General features: G+C 34.6%; 1 protein-coding gene across 1 annotated transcript in view; it reads left to right on the top strand.

The window, feature by feature from the left end:
• Positions 1 to 1,789, top strand: part of LOC113498204 (transcription factor collier) — a 46,383-nt gene extending 44,594 nt beyond the window's left edge. Inside the window, exons 14-15 of the mRNA XM_026878142.1 lie at positions 422 to 565; positions 1,497 to 1,789. Of these exons, the coding sequence (XP_026733943.1) occupies positions 422 to 565; positions 1,497 to 1,789 (437 nt within the window). The remainder of the gene's footprint in view (positions 1 to 421; positions 566 to 1,496) is intronic.
• The last annotated feature ends 12,065 nt before the right edge of the window (positions 1,790 to 13,854 follow it).

Here is a 13,854-nt window from a genome sequence, read left to right as displayed (position 1 = left end):
AAGACGCTTTTAGAGAAAGGCTCTCAGTTTTGTTAAATATGTACTACGTAAAAGTTTTTAATAATATGGATTTCAACATTTCACTTACGGTATACGTTAAAGCGTGCGAATGTGTAACACACATCGGCTGTAAGAACGTGTAACTAAATTCTAACCATCATTGAATTATCAGGCTTTTCATTTCTGAGTGAATAAAAACTTACTGAATAAAATTTATCGTTACATACACCTAATCTTCATTAATAGTTTTGCGTTTCCGTTAACTCTATCGCTATTGTCATACCCTATTTTCCAATAAGCAGTGTGGCCTTGTACCAAGACTTCCTAAACCGTTTATTTCTCTATAATACCTTGAAAATCTAGTCTCCTAAGCAGCATACGTTAACGCGTATTGTATGTTGACCCAGGCTTTTTCTTTTAGAGGAGTACGCGCGTAGCGGCGGCGGTGGCTCGGTGTCGCCGCGGTACTGCTCGGCCGCGTCCACGCCGCACGCCGCGCCCGCCGCCTACCCGCACCCACAACACTACCCTGCCCCGCCGACGTCACTGTTTAATACTACGTCACGTGAGTTGTATTAGTAAATATCTGCTTTTGATACTTTCTTAGTTGGTAATGTGTTTCCTTGTAATGAAAGTCTAGAAGTCTTAGAAGAAGACGGGGTGAATAGTGATTTATGTATGAGTATAAGATTATACCTATAGATTATGATGAATCTCGACCACTTATAATTGTAAGAAAGTTGGTTTCTAATGGAATTAACGCTTACGAGAAGATCGAAGGGAATGAAGTACTTGCTGTAGAAAATTTGTCTCTATTTACCCCGTGAGACCGTACCAAAATGTACTCTAAAGCAGGAAAAAATTATAGTAACTAAGTTTAAGACTGTTCCCTTACGTACGGTCTGTGACGAAAATTGAAAAACAAAATCATATTTACAAACACAGACATTGATTGAAAAGATCTAAAATATTGTTAATAAAAAAAGCTAGGTTTTTGATCCTTTGTATTCTATCCCGAATACTAACTTGTAGTATTTGATCGAATTCAAGACTTATATAAAACAGACAGTGTGTATGGACTTTTGTTGCTGACTTTATCTACCTATAGCCACCTATAACAGTATCTTATATATTTCCACCTGAGAAATTCACCTTTTGATTAAATCGATGAACGAAAATAAACTTTAACAAATCACATTAGGAACGACTTCCTTGGCGGGAGAACTGGGATTGTAGTTGTCTTACGAAATTTCAAAACAGTTATAAACGCAAAAAAATGATTAAAATACGCTATGGGAGACTAGACAGTGATAACATTCGGGAGATAGATCGTATGAATCACACGTGCATCTAGCTTGTTAATATTATATGTTACTGCTTACCTTAGCTAAACAATACAAATAAGATTTAAGTTCACGTTTCCAACGCTTTCTCCGCACGGCATCTGTTTGTTTACGTCGCTTTGTGTTAACCCCTGTTTTCTTTATCCCGTCCAGTGTCTCTAGGCCCGTACCATCCAGCGAACATGAATGGACACTTATCATCTGACCGTCACTATAACGCGTATTATACGAAAGATAGCGGACATTACAGTGAAAGAAATGGGAATTCTAAAAGCGTGGAAGACTGTCCGGTAAACATTCATACAAAATGTACGGACGGCGATATGAAAGGGGCTCAGAGTAAAGAGACTAAGCTGAGAAGTGCCTTTGCCGTTGTAAGGCAGAGTCCGCCGCGGGTTGCCAATGAACATCACCAGAACTGGCACCACCTCGCCGTTCAGTGTTAGTAGTTTTGTTTTTATTTTGTATTGCGTTCTCGTTTTGTTGTGCTTCTTATATGGTAGAGCATTGCATGGTTTGCTAAATTTATTTTTTTGAAGCACTTGTGAACAAAAGTCTTATTAAATTATTTTTTAAAGTTAGATGCGTATGTGTTTTATATTTGGGTGTGATGAAATCTCAAAGCGAAATCCATAGTATAATCTGTTGTCCAGGTAACAGCTGTTTGCAATGACTCAGGTTAGGCTAAGAGCGTGGGAAATATTTAGAATACTCGTTTTAATGGTGGGATGTTTGAGGTTTTTGGCTAGATTTTAAGAGTGTAATAGTATACGTAACACTAACGCAATTTGACGTGACTTCTTGAGTGTTCCCCTATATTTATACAATTTAGGACTTTAAGAGTTCTGAGCTAACTTCCATTTTCTTTGTCCACAGGAATGGGTGGCCTTGTATCGTCTCCGTTTAGCGTGAATCCATTTTCGTTACCGACTTGCAGCGCACAGCAATACGCTCAAACAGCCCCACTGGCCTCAAAGTAGCACGCAGTGACGTCATTGGTTGGTAACGGTTAGTTCGTACTGTGAGAATTTAATATCTTCTTGGATCTGTGCGATATTTTAACACAACGTTTTTGTTTCAACTGTTAAGGATTACTAGGTACCTAATTGGTTTCATATAAATATTATCATATTAATGTTCAATGTTTTTCCTTTAGTAACTTACCATCTAATTATCATTTTATAGTGAAACTTTTCACAAAATATCAATACACAAATAGTTGTTTGTGATTGTACCAAAGTTTGATTTGTACTTAAATGTATCAGTGACGGCGGCGTAATAATGTAAATATTACTGTAATTTTCATGTAAATATATAGATACTAAAATATCATTCAATAGCTCGGTTGCTAGATTGGACGTAGTGTAGATTTTATATACATTTGAAAGCTAACTTTAAAATGCTCAGGACGATTAAAATATCATGTAAAAAGTTATTCAGTTTTGGTTTCCTTGTGAATGTGTCAGTTTCGTTCTTGTAAAATCTGTGATATATTTATTGTAAGTAACGTTGTAAATTTTAATATAAAGCGTAAAGTGTAAATTTTTCAATTCTTAACTTCGAATAGCGTATATTGTTTTCGCTTAGGTTACGATTCGGACATCGACAATTCGAAATGTGAACCGAATATCGATCATATCTAAAACAATACATATCCATTGAATACGAAGCTTTTGGATATATAATAATGTACAACGAAAGAAAAATCTGATGCCGAAATAAATGTATACGAAAAAAATAAAATATATCCGGAACACTTTGCTTAGATACACGCAAACCAAATTGTATTTTGTGAGATACCCTCCGAGAATATATTATGTAGTAACGTATTATTGTTTAACGAAATTGTGTATCAAATAAGACATTGTAAATTGTAATCGTTCATAAAACAAATTATCACGAAATACGAGATTAAATTACGTAAATAATTCTAATGTGTTTTTATTTAGGTATGTGACTTTTCCTTATATACGCAAACTATTTTTCAGTACAGTTATACCTAACGATAATAGAGATCATATTCATCTTCAATATATACAATTTTAATTAATTTTTCTAAGTAAGTTGATTAAAAAAATATGGTAGTTCATCAGACTAACCCAAACACATACATTCAGAAGAAACAACAAATAGATGCTTATGATCTGACTGAAGATCACAATAATAGAGCATCAAGCCCTGATTACAACTGGACACAAGCAATCCATCATTTCTACTATACTCCAACAAAAACATACTCTGGTACCATTGTGATTTCACACATGGTACTTTTTGCACCCCACTTGAAATATTATACTAACAATTTTTGTTAAGGGTAATATTCTATTGTTGGCCCTGACTAGATAATGCATGGGTTTATCGCTGCCTCTAATTGTACTAAAGAATGGAGATCGTATTACCTCGGATTAGCATTAAAATAGAATCGCCCGTTTTAGGCGGCACAATTTTGTACATTTAAATTAATTATGGTGATCTAATATGGGCTTGGTACTACTTTGTAGGGTGTTATAATAGATGGGTGCTTAATAAGTTTAGAAGAAGAATGAAAGAATAAAATCAAGTCATAATCATTACAAGAAAAAAAATCCAATTTCAGTTTTAAAATCTTTGATTCTTTCAACCATCAAATAGCTTAAAAAGAAATACCCAGAGGCCAAGAGTTTATTCCTTGTAGCGATACAGAGAGTCACCCCCTGACTAAGACTATCGTAGATTGACCAAACTCTTGTCCTACGGCGGGGTCGAATTCGGGACACCTCGACAACAGCTGATTAAATTGTGATGATATTCCACTCGGCTATTTGTAGTACAATCTCAAAAAATCGCAAAATACATTTCAAAAGAACCGCAACGATTCTACATTAGGCGTTCTACACACTATTGTTTAAGTAGATTACGCTACAATAATCTAAATGAGCGTTTAGTCGTGCTCGTTTGTCGTCGTGTGCGGCGCACGTGCGGTATGCGTCTGTCGCACGCGCCCGTCCGGATGTCATTCCATATTGGTGTGAAGATGGACTTATTTGAAGCAGGATCAGGTTTGTCGTAGTTTTTGTATGAGGCTGACGTTTTTTGTGAATTTGTTGCATTTTTTTTTTGTATGCGAAAAAGTATTATATTTTGAAATAAATGAGGATGTGATTTTTTTATATCTGTCAGAGATAAAATATTTTACTATCATAATATTGCCCGTTCTCCGTTATCTGTGAAAACACTTAGTATCTATTTATGATTTGGTTCGAGTTACTTCGACTTACTAGTATCTCTTGATTACATGAGCTAACATTTCTTTCAGATCGATGAATCGGCTAATCTTTTTAACAAGCTCCAGTATAAAGTGCATTGGATGTAGCCATTCTAATTCATATATGAAAATGTGATTGAGTATCGCATTACAAAGAGGGCGGGAGCGACATTTTTATTCTTGCGCATATTTGTCTGTCCCGCACGATAAACAAGTTAAGTGAACAAATCGTCTAGTCGCGTCAATCTGTCGCGTGGCGGTCGCAACGCGTGTTGGTCGCGTGCCGAAGTCGCGCATTACCAAATTAGCGTCCGGTGTGCAACTAACCTTAAATTATGTTAAGCTTGTGTCATGTTACTGATTGAAATTAACTTTCGATTTGCCTTGGCCTTGGTGGGTTTCGAGGATTGATGGTGTTTGCTAATTACGATAAATGTGTGTGTGTGTGTGTTGCTTTAATTGTAATGTTCACTACTGGTCATCAAATTAAGGTCTTAGAAAAAAAACATGTATGCATACGATGTAAGACCCTACATATTCAAATTTATTTAAGATTCTTAACTAAAAATGTTTCAAGATATACAATTTATAGTTCAGACTGCAGAATACAAAAACAACACGACTTTCTTGAGCCTAGAACATTCTCAAAAATAAAACGTAAAACGCATAAGAAAGTCGAGGGTGGCGCGGGCTGAAAACTGGAAAGGGGAGAAAGGGGGTGGTCGACAATAGGTGTACAGATAACTTTCCTTCTACAGTAGAGTCAATACCGACCCTAGGGAGTTTTACCCTCGGGGTTCGGTCGCTTGGGAAAACTAGACCCAACAATATAGAAAAGGACAGAGCTATACATCACGCGAAGGGGGGAACGGTGCATCGGATTGTACTTATGTATTAATAATATATAGAGGAAAAATGCCGAGGACGTGCGTCGAGTGATATGTTGCGACTGTTAGCAAGAGAGGGATGGATGACATCAATTTGTCGTGTCGTGATGGGGTTTTATTTTGTTTCTCCTTTTACATTTTTTTGGGTCCATCTATTTTTCGTATTTTATTTGGTTTGGTTTCGATAGTAAATGTTTGGAAAATCGGAGAAAAGAGCTTGATCAATTTATTTAACACTATTCAGAGTTGACTTACTGCAAACTCATCGAGTAAAGATAAATTATTCCATTACTATGTGTTACACACCACACTACTTACTTAAACAAAAATAGCATATTGATACAAAAAAAAACATAAGTATAATGACATTACCTCATAAAAATATTAAAAATTTCACATCTGAATCCAGGCAAAATGACTCAAAATTTAGTGAAGCAAACTTTTGTGCTCTCGAAACTTATTTAATTAATTATTTGTTCGAAGGCGTTCAAACTCCAAAAGTGTAACTCTAAGGTCCAAGTTCGTGGTATAACGCCATAGTAAAACAGTTATAAGGCGATATAACGGCGTAGCAAGCATCGAAGCGTGTCAACGAAGGCGTTAAGAGAAATTGAGTGAAAGTCAAGTTAAAGTATTAAAAGTTTTCAGCTAGCGATCTTTGAGACCGCGACGCAGACCGCCGTACACTTTGTGGTGCTGTTGCTGTGGAGGGAATTTGTATCGATATCGATAAAATATTATTATTTTATTTAAAGTGTGTTGATGTTGCAAATTGTCGTAGATAAAATGGAACTTAAGGTAATTATATTAACTCATAATGTATGTGATTGCTGTAGAGCTAAATCTGTAAATAAGTTTCATGATGAAAACCTTTTTTTATTTTCTTCTTGATGTGGGTTTTTTATAATATATAACGGGGAATACTCGTATCACCCGCCTCATTGGGGTAAAAACTTAGTGACTGAACGTAAACCGCAGTACTTCTTCATCTGCGTTTTGGTGTCGGTGCACAGTTATGCGTTGCAATTCTTTATACGAGTCAACTTATTACGCTTTTTATTTTTCTTATAGAAATATATATATTAACTTATTTAGTACTAATTAAAATAAATTGTAATAAAACCCTTGTCATGAAGACATCATCAAAAAAAGCTTCTTGTAAATTGTTTTAATAAAATCTTCCCTACACTTAATCGCTACATCTCAATCTTATCCATCGACAAGTCTTATCTTCAACAGCATCCCTACTTCCTTAACACGGTGTAAGTTAATAATGTAATAGAATTACGAGGGAAAAACTGTTGAACTCAGTCGGAGCGGGTCGCATTTAATTGTGGCAGTTTGTTTTGTGGGACCCACTGACGTCACTTGTACACATACTACCTGTTTTTTTGTTTGTTGGTTGAATTTTTCGTCGATTTTTTTTTTATTTTCATGTATGTAGTTTTATAGATAAAATTTGAGTGTAGACTGTAGTATGGTTTTAAGAGGTCATATTTTATTGTTGTGCAAGTTAGTCATGAACAGGAAGGAAGATTATTAAAAAAAATCTTGCATTATAATATTGTTTTATAATATAAATGAAAGGATTTTGCTTGATGTTTGATGAATAAAATAATATGATAAGTGATAAAATGCAAAAATTAAGCAACCATGTTATTAGGTAGTTCTTTGGTAATTATTCTAACGATTTAGATAGACTAATATAAAAGTGTTAATAATAAAAATACAATTAGTACAAATTGAACTTTTTCGTGGAAAGATTATCTGTGAATAAATGTGGTTTTTAATTAAGGATCATTTGAAAAGTTGAATGTAACTGTTTAACGTGTCCTTTTCGAGGTGCCAAAATGTATCATATTACATACGTGAACTAAAATAAAAATTAACATTTTTATTATTGTATTCTGGACATTATAATTAAAGCAAACGTTTTTAACATATTTAGCGCCTCATCCCTCATTCTCGAACTTTTCTCTCACTTTTGAACGCTTAAAACTTTCACATACGTGGCGTCAGTTTAATAAATGAATCCTGCATTACGAACACAACAGCCAACTACTTTGAATATGCATGGACTCTAATAAAACTGGAGGCCTACCAACACCTTAGCTAACGCTGTTGCAGTTAGAAAGAGCGAGATAGCGCAATACACCCTGTAGAGCAGCATCTCTTTCTCACAATAACACTAACAATAGTTAGTAATGAGCCCTCCAAATTCAAACGTACGACTGACGTCTCAACGGTACAGACAAAAGATAGACTAAAAATCATGCAGAAAATAGATAGTTAGCAAAAATTTCCAACTCAGACATATCTGTCCAAAATTTTCACGTTCAACTGAAATAAACTCGACAACAGTTAGGTGAAGTGTAGCGTTTGTTTTGGCTTAAAAATAGGCATGAATCCTTGTATTTAGATAATTATGCGAGTTCTGTAGTAGGTAATGTAAGTATGAAATGGTCTTTATAAGCATATTATATGAGTACAAAGCTTGTGGAAAGACTTATAATTGTTAGTTGTTAAAACTTTTTTAAGGATTTTTTCTTACTCTTCTCAACACTAAAGTTACTTACTTACTTACGTACTTGACTTGAAAAAAACTTGATTTTGATGCCTACTTTAAAAATGAGCGGATAAACACACTTGCATCTTTATTTATTACACCTATTTTGTATGACAATGTAGTTAAACATTATCCCAACACAAACATGCATTCACATACCTAATCTGCAACAGTTAGACAATAAATTAAAACGAATGTTTATTACACGAGCACTTCACACAATGAATACGTGGCCGATTCGCGCATCCCTTATCAAGATCGCACCGAGTTTTATGGGTCTAATCGCGGCCACCGCAAATAGGGCCCGGGTGGGTAATTTTCTAACCTGACCGATTATAGGATTACGGCTAATTAGCTATTACCGATATATTGTGACTTACAACGCAATTTCGTACGGTTACATTAAAGTATTGTTTGGTTTTTTGGATAAACAGGTTTTGAATTTCAGTGCCAGCATTTTTGGTAGCTGATTGATACTACTAGTAATAGGACTTGAAGATTGAATTTTTGGCTAGCATTTTGAGTAGCTGATTGATACAGAACCAAGTAATAGGATTTGATGATAGAAATATATTATATTAAAAAAAAAATGCGAGATTTGTCTAAAAAATATGAAAAACTTGTCTTCTTAAAGGTAACAGAAAAAAAATGATCCGAACTCTTTATTAGTTTAAGAAAATTACTCATGTCTTTAAAGTTACATAACAAAAAAATCAACAAAAAAATATTTCTCTAATTATTCTTTAAATTATTAGGTACAATAATCACCTGTGAAATATTATCATGCATCCGTGCCTGTAAAACCAACACTCAACAGCAACCAAATTATTCTACCTATATTATACATATATACATATATACACGAAAACTAATAATTATCCAAGACGAAAAGCTCTTTAATTAATACCAAGATGCCGCGTCGAAATTATTATAGATATCTACAGGCGGATAAGCACTTAGTGCGTAGGACGGTAAGCCACCCTTATAAAATTGATAAGCTACTTACAAGAGATCGATTTCGCATTTTATGGCTCGTCCTTATTTATCAAGAACGTATAAATCTTTCAAGATATTATTTTGGCGATGCTATTTCTAGAATAAAAAATAAAAAAAGCTTTTTTGTATCATAAGATTTTAGAAGTTCATTAGTATTACAATTATGTGAACTAACGAACTAAAAATCCCCTTTTCAAACAATAATTAGAAGAAAAGTTCAAGATTCTAAAGATAAGTGGACTTTCTAAACTCTACGAATTTCATATTTGACTTTGAGAGTAATGAAGTCAAACTTTTCCCGTACAATGTAAGGCTTTCGATGTGACTATCGGCGCCATCTTGCTTTAACTGTTTGCACGTAGTACCGCAACATATTCAGAGATGGCGCTGTTCAATACTCTCGGGACCCAGATTCGAACCCTGTTTCAGTGGGGACCGTCCTGAAACAGAACGCTATGACTTGAGAAAGGGAGAGAGCAATTCTCAAGGCTCGGTGTTTAGGGACAATTCGTGTTCTGTTCCGATGTTCCTTTTTGTTACAGTAGTGGGTGTGTTCACCGGCGGCCAATGGGAACGATTTCTCTTAGTCCGACCACACCTACCCTGTTTTCGATGCCTACTGGGAGTTGGATGAAAAAAATTGTTGGAAATAGGTAATTTTGAACGTCGTTCGCCAGTGACGTAATTGCAAATTTATGGTCCGTCGAATTACCTTGTTGATATTGCAAGTTGATTGAAATGGAATTTTAAATTATGTTTTCGTAAAAGCATTAAGTGTTTATGGAGTTTCGGTCGTTGTGCCTCCGTAAGTACAAAATTCGCTCGAAATGGGTCTAAAAAGAGCGTATATAAGGCTCTCCTGTTTTAGTACGAAATCTACTTACAAGTCAAATAGATAGAGCCTTAAAGAGCTTTTACGTTTTCTTTTCACTTACCATCGTCGCTTGCCACCTCACGTCTACAAACATAAAGCTAAGTATACACCGCATAAAACTACGAAGACACGTGCGGTATGCAAAAGATATATTGATGGATAAGCGCCGTGTCCCTGGGAATAGGGCGGTCTCTACACGGCTTAGCACTTCTAGGGGAGCCGCGACTTCCAAGCGAGTTTAGTATACAAAATGGCTTTTTAGTGGCAGTTTTGAATAGTGGCTGTTTGAAAGTTTGGATATGTGATGGAATGGACGTCAAGGGTTTTTGTTAAAAGGTTTGTTTTAGAGTATCACGTTTCTCAATTAGGGACGCTCCTTGACCAGAATTTTTAGAGAACAGTTTTTCACTTATTACCTATATTTTATACCGTCGCTAAACTGAACTGATTTGTACAATTTTTTAAACGGGTAATTGGCAAACGTTATTTAAAACCAACAATTTTGAACAAGAATTTGGTTTTAAAAGATTTACTTCAACGATAGATTGCAACTCCACAGAAAATTACAATTTGGGGTTCATAGTTGAACGAGAAGCATACAGTTTACCTTACAACTTAAAAACATCCGTCCATTTAAAATAATTCAACGGTTCTTTAATATAAATCAAGAATCCAACGACAATCAAATCAAAGACTCTACATTTACACAACAATGACAAGCCACACAAAGAAAATATCCGAAAATAACATTCCTTCTGAATACCCTTTAACGAGCAATCATAATTCTATCACATTTGTTACAAGCTACCCCTTTCCCCATAAAACCATGTGTTCTACCAATTACCAACATCGCTACACTACAATACAACGACAAGTGATATTTGACAAGATATAAATTTAATTTCAACTTGTGTATTGTATTTTCATTTGTGCTCAATGTTCGATGAAATAAAGATGTTTAGCGATTTGGGGTGTCGCGAATTTACTTGTACCGTCATTATAGTAAATTGTTTTCATTGCTGTCGTTTTGTAGAATGGTTTGAAATCGATAATTGGTGATAATGGGCGGCTTTGCAAAGCATGTGGTGTATTAATGTTTGCTTTCTTTAATAAAAACGATTTATGATAATTTTCAATACTTATTTTCCCAAGTTTATGAATATCGAATATCGATCCTATTTTATAAGTAGTCTACCAAAATTTATAAAGTTAAATAGCATCCAATATTTTTGATCTACAATGATACACTCATTAAATACCAGCGTTCTGGTGACTTGACAACATTACACGATCCTTCCTCCTCTACATCTATTTTAATTTCGATAAAAAGCCAATCAAAGTAGAGATTACCATTACAAAAATCTTACGCAACTCTTTCCTTCAAACTTTCACTCTCATTCCTTACCAAACCAATACCTAAAGACACAACACATTTTCTCACATTAAAACTCGTTTTTTTCTCTCTTCAAAACAGAAGGGAAAGGTGTGAGCACGTACTCAGCTATCATTAATATCTCGTTGCATGTAATGACGTAAGACAGGCGGAATACGCGTCCAAATTGAAATTCTTTCGCGTAAACAAACCCACTTATGAGATTTGTTCCCCCTTAGCGTTTTCTGAGGTGTTTCGGAATTTCTTTATTGTGTTAAATTGACGGTTTTAAAGTAATCGAATGGGATTTGAATCAGTGTGGAGGTGTTTTAAAGATTTATTTGGATACTTTTAAGTTTTGTGTTTTGGTATTGTAACAAAATAATGTAACTGATCAGCTAATAATTAATGTTAAGATAGAATGTTAATTAATAAATAATTTATGTTAAGACACCAAATCACTCATTAAATTTGCTGTGATTAATCCTTCCTGATCTCCCTTGCGGTTGTTAAAGAAAGATGCTCCTTTAAGGTACAATTTGTGATTACCAGTAACAGTACCTTAAAGGAGGAATTTTACTTTAAGTCGTAGTAGTAGAGTCTCTGATGTGGTAGTGAATACCTTTACACAAACCTGCAATTAGTAGACCCATCGCTTTAATATATTAGATATACCATCTAAAATCTTCTTTAAAAATGAATGCAGCTTTGTGATACTTCCAAATAAGAGACATTTCATTATACAACAGGAGTAGTCACCCTACCCAGAACTGTCTTATTAAAAACCGTCACTTTAATTCCTTCAGCTTCACACCTCTTTGTGGATTCAATTTATTACGGTTCACAAATAAGACGAGACAGGTCTTTCAGGCAGTACGGTGAAGATGGGAATGACAAAATCAATCAAAACCCACTAAGTAGATATTGCATTTATTCTGTTCGCGGTATTTCTTAGAAATACAAGGAATCTTTTATAAAAGATGTAGGTTATGGGTCTTCAGGTACTAAAATGGAAAGAGTGCTTTCTCATGAAATTAATATTTAAATGAAATTAGTTATAATATTAAGATAAACTATTCCTAGTCAATATTTGAGCAAAATGTACAGGCACAAATAATAAAATATCGAAATTTTTCACTATTTTAGTCGCCTTTTAAAACTTACATTTCAAGTTAAGGAGAGCACAAACTAACTTTATTTAATGAGAAAAGGAGGATTTATTCCTATTATCATGTCTTGATTGGTCAAATCAGTATTTTTCATTTACCAATCATAAAAATAGTATAGAGTTAAAGTAGAGTACGGTCATTTCAAGACCCATTCAATGACTCTCTACAATAGTTGTAAACTCTATCTAATCCCGTTTTTCTCCGGCCCATTGCGTCTGTATTGCTTGCTAAATGTCTTATTGTACAATTATAAATGACATTGGTACTGTGGAACAATTCGTCAATGTGCCGCGACTTTGTAGCAGATGTATTGCATTACAACTTCATTTTATACGAGTCGTTATCAGCTGGGGTCGTTTTGCGGGGTTTTGAGGTAGAGTTGGGTGGATGCGAAGGTGATAATTTGTAGTTAGCTAGCTAGTATCGAAACTCTTACTTCGATTTTAAGTTTTTGTATATTTAATCGGTTAGTTTTACTTATAGCTTAATTACTGAGATTCTCTTCATTAACATGTTTCGTTTGGAGAAAAACAGAAGAAACAATGACGAATAAACTGTAAGAAAATCAAAACGTGGTCGGTTCGTGCAAATGATTTGATTAAATTACTTTCCCAACCAACGGACCTAAATCAGTTGGCAGCAAATAAAAGTTAAAAAAAATTTATCCATCTAACTAATATATAATAATAGAATTTTCTGTAATATTTAAAACAATGCCGATCCAAAACACATCTATAAAAATACAGTGGCAGTCATATCCACATTAAAACAACGCCACCCCACCGGCGCGCACGCACCGTGCTGGAGTTGTGTAAAGTACGAAATAATTTCACGCATCACATGACCCCACTGCGTATAATGACCCCAGACCCATGTCCCTTACAAAACAAACAGTGGCCTAATAAGGGAATGAATTACTTCCCCAGAAGAATCCTTTCGGAAAAGAAATTGCTTCGCTTGAAGGAAGTTAATGTGTGTGTTAAGGGAATTCTTTTAGCATTGTATTGTAGCGAGGTCGGATAATTTCGAATTGTTTGGATGCTGCTATTGGAATGTTAAATGCCATGTTTTAGGTAGGTTTATCTACCTAAAGCTGAATTGTAAAGCGTAGGTACTAGTATGACTAATTTAGTATTAAATTAATGCCAACATTATTTTCTTCTTCCCTCTCTGTAACACTTTCTTAAAAAGAAATGCACTTTGTACGCGTGAAATGCGCGTTTTTCTTTTAGTCTTTAGACAATAAGGATTTTCTATATTATTTCCGGTACTTTCTTTAGGCTTAAATTGTATAAAATACTAAATACAATTAATTACGTATAAATAAAAATATACTAATAAAATACAATTAATAACGCAACCTCACTTCACAGAGTAAACACAATAATTGTCAGTAACCACAC

This window comes from Trichoplusia ni, chromosome 10 (genome assembly GCF_003590095.1).
Source record: "Trichoplusia ni isolate ovarian cell line Hi5 chromosome 10, tn1, whole genome shotgun sequence".
NCBI classification, from domain to species: domain Eukaryota; kingdom Metazoa; phylum Arthropoda; class Insecta; order Lepidoptera; family Noctuidae; genus Trichoplusia; species Trichoplusia ni.
Note: the sequence above shows the minus strand (reverse complement) of the source record. Positions and strands in the feature narration are given on the sequence as shown.